The 12,530-nt window shown below is 31.4% G+C and overlaps 1 protein-coding gene across 1 annotated transcript; it reads right to left on the bottom strand.

Annotated features, from left to right (window-relative positions):
• Positions 1-1,117: 1,117 nt before the first annotated feature.
• pns (pinstripe) lies at positions 1,118-11,780 on the bottom strand. Its single transcript, XM_065370577.1, has 22 exons — positions 11,481-11,780; positions 11,278-11,390; positions 11,036-11,203; positions 10,732-10,958; positions 10,400-10,665; positions 10,144-10,316; positions 9,925-10,067; positions 9,689-9,840; positions 8,305-8,468; positions 8,019-8,227; positions 7,722-7,937; positions 7,480-7,657; positions 7,138-7,399; positions 6,944-7,061; positions 6,739-6,867; positions 6,536-6,657; positions 6,306-6,448; positions 6,107-6,225; positions 2,378-2,562; positions 2,124-2,300; positions 1,904-2,054; positions 1,118-1,825 (listed from the first exon to the last, which is right to left on the bottom strand). The coding sequence occupies exons 1-22, from the start codon at positions 11,575-11,577 to the stop codon at positions 1,639-1,641; spliced, it is 3,699 nt and encodes a 1,232-aa protein (XP_065226649.1). The 5' UTR covers positions 11,578-11,780; the 3' UTR covers positions 1,118-1,638.
• Positions 11,781-12,530: the final 750 nt, after the last annotated feature.

Raw genomic sequence — 12,530 nt, 5'->3', positions numbered from 1 at the left:
GAGGTTCCCTTGTTAGTACCTACATTTGTCTTGATTTTTTGGTTCTCTATAAAAATTGGAGAAAAAATCAACTTTGATGAATTTTAATTCCATTTATTTGTTTCGTCTGCCTGAATCTTGTTTTTTCAAAAATTATCTGTTTCAATATGGAACCAAATTTGAAAGAATTTAGTTTCAAAAGTCCTGCTTTTTTGCCAAAATTGCAAAAAATCTTGATTATTTCCGTTTTTGTCCATCAAATTGAAACTTGGATACATTGTTGACCTCCTCCACCCCCTCCCCCCACCCACCTCTGGGAATCGTGAAAACATTTTGAAAATTTTTCAACTAAAAATCCAACCTGCTGCCAATCTTACAGCAAAAAGTTTGGCTTTTTCGGTTTTTCCATTTTTTAATCCAACATTGACATTTTCTCCATTTTATTCTGTTCGCTTTTCTCGATTTCGATTTTTGATGTATTTTTTCTTGTTTTCTTTGCAAAGTAGAAAAATTGGACTGGAAGAAATTCTGATCTGATCCCACTCATCCCCTCCTCTTTCCTCACTCCAATTATTGAATCAGCTAAAAAAAATTTCGGCCAATAATTCATGCTTCTCTGACTTGTTCTGTTAATTATCAAGTATTAGCAGTTCTTTTTCACGGGAGAAATTGAAAAAAAAACTGTTTTCAATTTTTTCTCATTTTTAAAGTTTTTTTTTCAATTTTTGCGTGTTTTTGGAAGGGGTTAATGCATTCATTTGTAGTTTTTTTAAATATAATTTTGATTGAAATTAAAAAATAGGTACTTTGCATGAACATTTTCTTCAGAGTTCAATTTTTTTTTGAAAATTTTCCTGTGAAAAATGTTACTTTGTCAATTTTTTGTGTTTGTGGGGGGTTAAAGTGTGGTCTGGTGGGGAGCTTTCTGAAAATTTGGTTGAAAAAATGAAGTGTAAATGTAGTGGTAACAACTAAAGCACCCAAAGAGGGATCAAGAACTCACTTCATCAATTCGAGGTGACTAAGTGTGCAAATTAAAATGCTCGATTCTGAATAAATTTCAAAAATTTTCCTGTCTCTTCTCGTTCTTTAATAAAATATTGGGAAAACATTCGATCTCAAATCTCAACAATGAAGGTAAAACACGAATCAAAGTAATTTATTGTACAAACACAGAAAAAAATCCACAAAAAAGGTCATGAAAAAACAAGGTAATTTGACTTAGATTAACTCACGCGTACGCATTTCTGGTTTTCGTACGATGAAATTTTTTTTGAAAGTTTAGCGACGAAACTGAAAAAATACTCTTCAGAACTACATACGTTATCAAATTACATTTTAAAGCATGGATAAAATACGGAGATCTTTTACATTTAATATATATAGGTACCATATAAATTATACTGCAGTGGAAAAACCATTACACGAAAGAAAGTTCTATTACAGGAAAAAATAAAATAACATATCAGACTTGAAAAGTATGCTCCCAGTCGATAGGCAATTTTTATATCTAAAAAAGAAAAATAAACCACGAATACACTTGTGCGCATCAAGACTTAAAATAAGCGATAGCTGCCATTGAAACAATTCGATATTTAGAAGAATTCAAGAGGAGGGGTAAATGACAACGTGTCTATTTGTAACGAAGCAATTTAGTGCTCATTCGATAGCTATTCCTAAGGTCAGACAATTCTCTAAGAAAATTTCCAAATCATATAGCGAATCCAATAAATGCGTTAAGAAGTAAAACAGAGATTTTTTCCTCAAAAACGAATGTTCTTCGTACATTTCAGTGGTAATTTTCGCCGATGATAAAATTCTAAGAACACTGTTGATCGAATGATCCCTGAAATAGAATTTTAAAAATGAATTAATGATTCTTTTCGCAGCGATAATTTTCGATTTGTACGTATAAGTAGATTACCTGACAGTGACACAAATGAAAACTTGGAATCGACCTTCCTTGCCCAAAGAATGACTGGAATTTTGAATTTCCGATATCAATTTACAAAAATAATCGACTTCGTCGTCGTAGCTGCCTTCGTTCGATTGTTCTTTTTCTTCTTTTACTTTTACTACGGGTAAAAAATAATTTAAAATTCTTGCAAGAGTGATGTTCTGTAACGTGAATGCAATTTACTTACTGATAAAATCCCAAATGTATAGATTACGTCCGAATAATCTAGAAGACCTAAATCCGAAAAATAAAATTTGTTCCATATGGAACACCAAACCATTTTCACCACATAGTAACGTTCCAACTGAACTGTTTTCCTTCGGTTTACCGTAATAATACTTGATTATGTTATTTACGCATTCTCCTGAAAAAACAAAAACATAAAGGAAATTGAATCAAGTTGTAAGAAAATGAATCCAACCGATCAATAATTATTTATACCTAATTGTTGTTGTAGTTCACTATCTGACACTGTCGGCTTCGCAGGAGGCACACTGGGGCTTCGAATTCGTGTAGCTGCCAAACTTCTTCCTCTTTCAGGACCCTCTGTTATCCGCTTACCGATTAGTAATCGTTCTGATGAATCGTCATCGACACCACGACCTAACCATCGACCGCATGGAAAACTAAACGACATTTTCGGTTAATCGTGAATAATTTGAAAATGATATGTGACGCCGCGTACGAAAAGGTTACCCCGAGCAAAAAAAATCAAAAAAATAGTTTTCGATAAAAACACGTTTAAAGTTTTCTACGGTCAATTTTACATAAAATAAGCAAATTAAAAAAAAATCATTTTTTTTGGTCGGGGTAACCTTTTCGTACGCGGCGTCACATATGAGCAGGGATTGTACTCGGTTTGGTCCCTAAAAGTAACTCTCTCCGAAATTTTTTCACAAGTTTACTTTTTTTTTTCAAAATTTTATCCGAAGTTCTACGAAAAAAAAACATTGCTTTTATTTAAATGACATCACTGCTTTTTCAGCGTTACTGACCAATTTTATTTATTCAATTTTGATGATTTTTCTTTTGAAATGTACTTGAGGGTTTTCTAATTTCGACAGGCGAGTATTATTATTTTTGAATTTCTCGATGGTTTTTAGTGGATTTTTTCCTGTTTTGATTGATTTTTACGTGTTGAATTATGGTAGTGATTTTTTTCCAAAATAATTTTTCCACGATTTTGCTCTGAATTTTGATGATGTTTTTCGCCTGAATTTTTGCCCAATTTTATCACCTTGAATTCTCGTGATTTTTTCATAAAAATTTTCCCTCGAGTTGGTGTGATTTTATTGCTTAAATAGTCGGGATTTCTCCTTATTTCGGATCGATGGTTTTTTTTTTAATTTTGTGAATTTTTTTCTTCGCTGATTTGGTGAGTTTTCTTTTGAATTTTTGTAGATTTTTCCCTATTCTGACGGGTATAATTTTTTTTGAATTTTAGCGAGTTCTTTTTTCCAGATTTTTCGATGAGTTTCTCGGAATTTGCATTTTTTTCTCTTTTGAAATTTTAGCGAAGTTTATCCAGTTTAGACAGACTTTTTTAGCTTTAAATTTCACGATTCTGTAGTTTTGTCTTGAATTGTGGTCATTTATTTGCATAAATTTTGACTGAATTTTTTTTATGTTAACTGTTTTTTTTTTTTAGTTTTATGCTTTAAAGAAACAAGTGATTTTTTTGGCTCACATTTTTGTGGAATTGTGATTTTTTTTCTTCCAAAAACCATGATTTCCTTTAATTTTGATTTTTTTTTCGAGAAAGGAGGGAAGCTTCTCCAAGATTTGATGACTTCGTTTTTTTTTTTCACTTTTTGTGATGGTATGAATTTTTCTGCAGCTTGATACAGTCATATCTTTCATTCGTCTCTCTCTCCCTCTTCCCTTCCAGTTATGAGTCCGGATTTCTTTTATCTTTGAACAATTTTTTTTTTCAAGTTCAAATTATTTTTCTCTATTGAATTCTCTTCAGTTATGCTAGAAATTTTTCGATGATTTTTCTCAAAAAATTTTCTATTAATTTCCGAATTTATACCAAATTTTAATTCTCGTGAGTTTCCTCATCTCTGTTCCGAATTCCTATTGATTTTTACTGAACTGAATTTTCGAGTGTTCTCAATTTTCATTTCCATAATTTTGTTTTGAATTTTATTGATTCGTTTTTGTGTCTGAATTTTTGTTCTTAAATAATTTCGGCGAAACTTTTTTCTTGAATTTTGAGATTTTTTATAGAATTTTCTCCTAATTTAGCCCCAAATTTTAGTGATTTTTTCAGCTTAAATTTATGCAGAATTCCCCTTTTTACAGATTTTTTTCGTTTTTCAGAGTTTTTTTGGACTTTGAGACTTGATGGTTTCATTTTGAATTTTCTTGAGAATTTCTTGATTTTTTTTTCAAGCTTTATCCTTTTGAATTCTCATTGATTTTTTTCCAATTTTTCGACGATTTTCCACGAGTTTTCGTGTTTTTTTTTGTGTATAAATTTTCGTGAAGTTTTCGCAATTTTATCGGTAAATTTTGTGAATTTTTTTCCAATTCTTGCGATGTTTTTTTCCTCAAATTTTTGTGTTTTTTACCTCAATTTTTTCGGTAAATTTTATTTATTCGTTTTTTGCCTAAATTTTTGTTCTTAATTTCGGCGAAACTTTTTTCTTGAATTTTCGAGTTTTTCAAATAAAATTTTCTCATAATTTAGCCCCAAATTTTAGTCATTTTTTCAGCCTAAACTTTTGCGGAATTCCTCTATTTACAGATTTTTTTCGCTTTTGAGATTTTTTTGACTTTGAAATTTGATGGTTTCATTCACTTTTTTTTTTTTTTTGAGGATTCCTTGATTTTTTGTTTTATCCTTTTGAATTCACATAGACTTTTTTCCAATTTTTCGACGCATTTAGCCGAATTTTCGTGTTTTTTTTGTGTCTTAATTTTCGTGAAGTTTTCGCAATTTTATCGGTAAATTTCGTGAATTTTTTTCCAATTCTTGCGATGTTTTTTCTTGAATTTTAGTGCTTTTCACCTAAATTTTTTCGGTGGAGTTTTTCTACTTTTAATCGAATTTTCATTCTGGAATCCACGTGATTTATTTCATTTTTTAAATTTTGACTAAACTCTGTTTTGTGGTTTATTTTGAATTTCGCTCTTGAGTTTTATTCTTAGGGACTTATGATTTTGATTTGTTAAAAGAAGATCACGAAGATATTTTTCAACATTATTTTTTGACTAGTTTTTTCCTCTCCAGATCTTGATATTTGCTCTGCTTCCTTTTTTTGTCATTTTCTCTCAATAATTTCAGTAATTTTGTTACTTTTTTTTTTTGAATCGTGTCAATTTTTGATGGTTTTGATGGAGGATTTTTTTTTCTTTTTGAAGCGAGTAACATTTTTTTGTATTCGAATTATTTAAATGATTTATTTTTCACAAATCAGTTTTTTCCCGAATTTGGATTGCAATCTCCCCCCCCCCTCCCCTGCCACCCTTTCCTATTGATTTTAATAAGTTTCCCGTTCTAAAATAATTCTTTTTATTTACTTATGGCATTTTTTTCTACGAATTATCGTTCATTATTTCTCAACACTCGAATAATTTTTTTTCTTCAAATCCTCGCTCATGTCTATCATTTCTGCTATTTTACAATTGATATTTTTGTGTTTGATTTTTTGAAATGATTTTGAATAAAAGATTGAATTTTGTTCCTCACCGTTTCGGTAGATTTCCGCTCCTCTTCTTTCAATTTTGCAATTTTTTCAATAGTTGAACACATTTTTCGATCATGTTTCTGGAATCCAATATTTCTTTCATGCTTTCTTTTTGTATTTTGATCTACGAGTAGTTTACTTTCGAAATGTTCAGAGGATGTGTCTGTTATGACCATTTGCTAGTTTTTTTAAATGGTTTTTATTCGAATTTCGATGTTTTTTTTTTTTTTTTTGAAAAAACTGCTATCGAAATTTTTGTTATGTTGTGTTTGTTTTTTTTTTGTAATCTAAAATAAAATGTGATGTTTTTATGCATTAAAGTTTTTTGGTGGCCACTTTTTTTTACATCAACATTTTTTATTAGTTACTTTTTGGTTTCTTTTTCCGGCTTTTTTGGTTACTAAAGTTACTTATATTGAGAAAATTTTTGAGTACAATCCCTTTAAGTTAGTGAGTAAAATTTCGTATTTTTATTTACCTATAAATATGACCAGTAATTTCGTTTCGAACAATAACCCAATCCACTAACCACTTCAAGCTCAAGCTTCTGTTTTCTTGACCAATTCTAAGCATCGTAAGTAAGCCCAGATTTTTATGCTGAGAAAAACACACACGTGGAAAATTAATCACTAATGCTATTAATAGGTACAATATTTTCAAAAAATTGCGAAAATTACCTGGAATACAAATTCGAGCTTTCCCTTTGGAATATAAACTTTCTCAGTTTCGCCATTATTTCCTGACAAAATAATCCAACAATGGTTGATCATCGCAGCTGCGATTTTCGTTGACGAATGTATTAAAACACGATACGGAATACCTGGTTTAATCATAGAAAACATACATTTTGCATAATAAAATTTAAACCAGATTTTTTGTAACCGAGATCATAATAGTAGGTACTTACGACAATTAACGTATGTATTTGTAAAGCAGTAATAATCGACAGCATTCAAGGAAAGCAAATGATACAAAAATTGTTCTTTTTCTTCCTCGCATCTCAAGAAAGCATATCGTTTGTACATATTTCTGTTTTTTGAAAATATAAAAAAACATAAGAATCTGTTTGTTGATTTGAAGACGAATCACGTTAAAAATTGAAAAACCTACTTCAACAGAGTGGAATTAGATAATAATGTTTTCAAATGACGCGATAATAATTTTTTTTCCAATGATAATCGGACCCAAGCTTTTGCCAAGCCAACTTGAGTCTTGATATCTGTCAATGTTTCGACATATCTGAAAATTTCATTACACTGTTAAGTAGTGTTTTGATCGGAGAAAAACTAAAACATAAGAAAATAGTCGCATTTACTTCATATCGTGAATTAAAGAAACTGGCAAACGTTCGAGTATAAAAAGGGAAGCATCTTCGTCCTGAGAAATCTGTAAATTGGTTTTGAGCAAAGGGACCGAATTAACGTATTCGTTTTCTGAAAAGTCATTAAAGAAGATTACATACAATTTTTTACAATTTCAACGTTATCTGCAGAGTTAATTAATTCGTACCCGAAGGATGCAAAGCAGTTTCGGGCTGAGATTTTGGAACACTAACGTCTTCGAGCTCCTTGTATCTGATTAAATGATACCACAGGGCAGATTTACCCTGTTTATTTTGGCACCCGTGAGACCAAATTCTTTCCAATAAATCGCACAATCCGATTATAAGGGTGTTTTCTTCCATCAACATGTTTTGCATATTATGACCGAGTTCAACAGCTTCGTATCCCATTTTAGCCACCAGCATTTTTTTCGTTTTCGTTTTACAGTCCTAGAGGAATTCATCGAATGAGTGATTTTCTTCGCACTTTTGAGAATAAATAAAATGAGAAATATGGAACATTTTCAAACCTTGAGTAATTTATCAACGAAATTCCAATTAGTTTGAGCAATTACTGCGGGACTGATGTGCGTAGGACTAGAATTTTGACTGACAGGTTTCATGATGGTTAATCTTTCACAAATTCCGAGAGGACGAGCTTCACTAGTGTTGGAATTTTCATTCGCTAGACGAACTTTTTTATTCGACCTGAAAAAAAACATCATTAATAATTCATATTGAAAAAAATAATAATAATAATATCAAAAGGTACCTCAGAGAGCCTAATTTATTAAGATTAGATAAATTCAAAGTTGGAAATATATCGGTATTGTACTGAGGTTTCACAGCATTCAAAAAAATCTCTTCGGGATGAGAAATTTCTAAATCAGCTTTGAAAAAGCGATCTCTGATATAAGTTTGGCATTCGTTGATTGAACTACAATGTTCGAAATTACAACGACTAGATTGACCTTCCGGATGCTTCAATCTGTAAAACATAAAGAGGAAAAATCATAAAAAGGGATTCTTTCTAAAATAATCATTTTTACACCGGAACTAGATTTATTACTTCAACGATTTGATTCGTTCGTCGAATATACGCAGATTACGCTCCTTTTCGCCCCAAAAGCTCTGAATTTTATTATCTACAAAATTGGTAAACATTTGAGTTTCGATGAATTGCGATAAAAATGGGAAGTTTTCCGGTTGTTCGGAAAGAAACGAAGCTTTATCGAAACTCTGCACAGATTCTTTATTACTAATCCATTGTTCTCGGTCCTACAATTTTGGAGGAAACGAATTAATCATTTTTTTCATTGTTGGATTATTTTTAGGTACATGATTTTCTTACGTACTTGAAACGGTTGAATAATATAACGTTCGTAAGTCAAAAACAAGTGTAAAAATTTATTCAAAAATAATTCTCTGATAGCTGCGTTGAAACATAAATCGGTCACGTAATCTTCATTATCACTTCCGTAAATGGAACACGAAGGTAATTCTTGAAAACTGGAGTGTCCTGGAAAACGATTAATCATTACAGGGATTGTACTCAGTTATTTTTCAAGTAAACAAGTTACTCAAGTTTGTTTACTTTCCAAAATGTTGGTCAGTAAAAGTTACTTTTTCCGAGTTTTATCACAAATTTCATTTTTTTTTTTCAAAATTTTATTCAGAATTCGGCGAAAAAAAATATTGCTTTTATTTAAATGACATCACTGCCTTTTCAGCGTTACAGATTTTCTCTTTCAGTTTTGATGATTTTCTTTTGAAATGTACTTGAGGGTTTTCAAATTTCAACAGGTATGATTATTTTTGAATTTCTCAATGGTTTTTAGTGGATTTTCTCCTGTTTTGATTGATTTTTACCTCTTGAATTTTGGAGGTGATTTTTTTCCAAAATAATTTTTCCATGATTTTGCTCTGAATTTTGACGATGTTTTTCGCCTGAATTTTTGCCCAATTTTATCACCTTGAATTCTCGTGATTTTTTCATAAAAATTTTCCCTCGAGTTTGTGTGATTTTATTGCTCAAATAGTGCGGATTTCTCCTTATTTCGGTTCGATGGCTTTTTTTGAATTTTGTGAATTTTTTTCTTCACCGATTTGGTGAGTTTTCTTTTGAATTTTTGTAGATTTTTCCCTATTCTGACGGGTGTGATTTTTCTGAATTTTCGCGAGTTCTCTTTTTTCAAATTTTTCGATGATTTTCTCTGAATTTCCATTTTTTTTCTTATTTCAAATTCTGGCAAAGTTTCTCCAGTTTTGACAGACTTTTTCAACTTTGAATTTTCACGATTCTATAGTTTTTTTCTAAAATTGTGGTCTTTTTTTTGCCTAAATTTTGACTGCATTTTTTCTGTTTCAACAGTTTTTTTAGATCGTGCTTTCTTTTTGCATTTTGATCTACGAGTAGTTTTTTTTTTCAAAAATGGTTTTTATTCAAATTTTGATGTTTTTTTTAAAAAACTGCTATTGAAATTTTTGTTACAATTTGTTTTCTTTTGTAATCTAAAATAAAATGTAATGTTTTGTATGCATTAAAGTTTTTTGGTTGCCACTTTTTTAGTTTTTTTTTTTACATAACCATTTTTTTTTTTTTTGGTTTCTTTTGGGTTACTTTTTCCGACTTTTTTGGTCATTAAAGTTGAATTTTTTGAGAAAAATACGAGTACAATCCCTGTCATTAGGATTGCCCATCAGTTGATTCTTCAAATTTGATATGTTTATTATACTCACGACTATAATGAGGACTATTTGGTAAAGATGATCCGTCATCGCTGGATAAAGAAAAGTTCAAATTTTCCGATGACATCGACGCGCTCATTTTTGATAAAACTGAAGCATCACTACGTCTAATGCGATTACGTACTTCGCTGCTCTTCAATTGCCTATAGATAGATACACCAAAGTACGTCATATTTAGCTGCTATTTTCATCTCACAACGAGAAATAATCGAGCGTAATAAAATTACCTATAACAGTTACGAATTGGTACGTTGTACTGGTCTAGGAGATCGAAAATTTCAGACGTGAATTCCGCTTTATTCGGTACGGTTAGTAAATCTTCTGGTAACTGAATCGATTGTGTTTCGATATCAACGAAACACAAATTTGCCTAAAATTTATTTCAATCGTTAATTATTTTGAAAAAATTAATGATAAAATAAATGGAAAAGAATACCGAAAAGTACCTCATTTGGTATATTTAAATTTGTACTACGAGATACTCCCATTATAAAAGGCACCGGAGCGTCCAGAAAATGTTCCAACGAAGTGGGTAAGATTGGGACGTAAACGTGAGGCCATGAGAAAGGAAACAACAAACAATTCAACGTTTCCGCAACGAGCATCAATTGTTGGTAATCTAAACGATGAAAAATTATTACGAAAATACTTTCAACGGTAGGTATAGTTTTGATGCGTTGAAAATTTACGAAAATTATTTACCCGAAGAGCATATAAGAACTTGATTTTCCATTAAAATACTGGTAAACAGATAGAGTAAACTGTCCACATCCAAAATACGGAACAGTTCTCTGATTGGGAAATCGAAAAAAGGTAATTCTCGGGCAAGATCGGGCGATCGAATGGTAACTTTTGTATCCAGACTAACGTAAAATTTCAAAGTTTGACCAGCTTGAGGAACTTTAACTTCGTTCAGCAAATAATAGATGTATGTTTCTAATGAAATGGAACTTCTCTCCTGCCAATTCCTGAGAAACAAACATAAGTATTATTATTCTACGACACAGAAAACATATTGTACGTTTTTAACTAACTTGTAAAGATGCCATAAAAACTGATAAGAAGCGTAAACGTAGGGATATTGGGAAATCAATACGATGGCTTTTGTAACGTATAGTACATCTTTTGCTATGTCATAGTAGCTCTGAACCAAACTATAATGCTGAGACATGATTTTGAAATGCCTCGGAAGAGATCTAGTATTGTGATTTAGAGAAGCATTTTTCTTCGGTCCACCGGATATTTCTGCTAAATGCATCGCCTGTAATGAAATATATAAGATATAGTAAGTAAATGTACGTTTGATTCCGAAAGTAGATAATTATTCGATGACCGTACTTGTAATGTTTGCATCGCGCTGCATATCTTATTATGGGCTTTTTCATAGAAAACAAAACTGAATCCGTAACACCTACGTCCATCTTCTTTTGTAACGATGAAACTATGAAACTCCGGTTCTAACTTATGTTTTTGAGTTCGGAAACGGAGTCCGCTGGGTAACGATAGCTAAAGTAATATTTACGATTAGAAAACAGAATTATTCAGCTTCAAAAGACATGAGTTTAATTAAACGTTTATACCATGCAAATAGCATCCTTATCGATAGGATTCCAGCTGACGGTTTCCGGAAAGTGAGACAGAACTTTACATTTGTACGAGCGATCCAAAGGAGTACCCTGAAGTTGAGTTTCACCTACGTGACACATATTCGGATTAAGTACTAACAGATAGCTTTAGAACATTCATCATGATGTTGAAGATTGAGAATTATGTATGTATTTACCTGAGAAGTAGTACAATTCTAAGCCTGACTTTAAATCGAGTCCACATACTGCGAAGTAATCAGCAAACCGATCTGTTTTTTCAGAAAAACTTTCCATTCTGTATGAACCACATCGTTCTGGTTAACTTGACGGAAGAAGAGACGAACGAATGGGGCTAGTCATGGTACAAAGAAATTATTGTTTTTAACCTTTGAGATCCATTAGCGAGAATTGTTTCAATTTTTTAATCAACTTTAATTAGGTAGTTACACTAAATTAAGCGATAACCAGTGACAAAACACAACACAAGCAAAATATTAATCAATATAAACACGAGATTTTTTTGACTTTGTAGAACTGTTTGTGGTTATAGAATCAGCTGTTTTAGTACCGCACGCAGCCGCCCCGCCCCCGTCGTCGAGTTCAGTGAGCTCAAAATTTCAAAAGAGTGGGGGAGGGAGGCCGTAACTTTGATCATCTTGTGATTTGTGATATACCTACTGGTATTTTATTAAAATTACGAATTTCTATTTATTTTAAAATTCTTTTATGGCGAAAAAGTATTGGGAGTTTTAGAAGGAGTAGGTACGTCTTCTCGACCTACGTAAAAGGATTGAAAATTTTGCGAGTAATTCAGTAATGAATAATTTTTATAGTTTTTGAAGAAGCGTCATGCGACCTGTCTAAATGGCATGATTTTTGGAATTTACGGAGGGTTAAAAGGGTTGAAATTTCGCGAGAAATTCAAAAATTCAGACAAAAATTTTTTTTATTCGTTTTTTAAATTTGGAGCCCAAAATTGAATTGTGATTTTTAGAATTTCTAAACGTCACATACGATCTATTGAAGTTGATGGAAATATTTCAAAGAAACAATTTGCAACAACTCATGCTACAAAAAGGTATTACGTGAAAATTGAAATAAGTAAAAATTCAAGGAGATGAGAGATAACTGAGATATCTAAGTAATTTTTCATATCTTTTGCAGCGACGATCGCATCGAATCAAATTCAAGACACTACGCCAAATTATGGAACAGTTTTACATTATGGTATGAAGTATTTTCATTTG

The sequence above is a fragment of the Planococcus citri genome, chromosome 1 (assembly GCF_950023065.1).
Source record: "Planococcus citri chromosome 1, ihPlaCitr1.1, whole genome shotgun sequence".
NCBI classification, from domain to species: domain Eukaryota; kingdom Metazoa; phylum Arthropoda; class Insecta; order Hemiptera; family Pseudococcidae; genus Planococcus; species Planococcus citri.
Note: the sequence above shows the minus strand (reverse complement) of the source record. Positions and strands in the feature narration are given on the sequence as shown.

Coding starts and splice junctions, on each gene's coding strand:
- pns (XM_065370577.1), bottom strand. CDS start 11,577: ATGGAAAGTTTTTCTGAAAAAACAGATCGGTTTGCTGATTACTTCGCA. Junction 6,658..6,738: donor TCTAATTCCACTCTGTTGAA/GTAGGTTTTTCA, acceptor TTCAAAAAACAG/AAATATGTACAAACGATATG. Junction 6,226..6,305: donor AGCTCGAATTTGTATTCCAG/GTAATTTTCGCA, acceptor TGTTTTTCTCAG/CATAAAAATCTGGGCTTACT.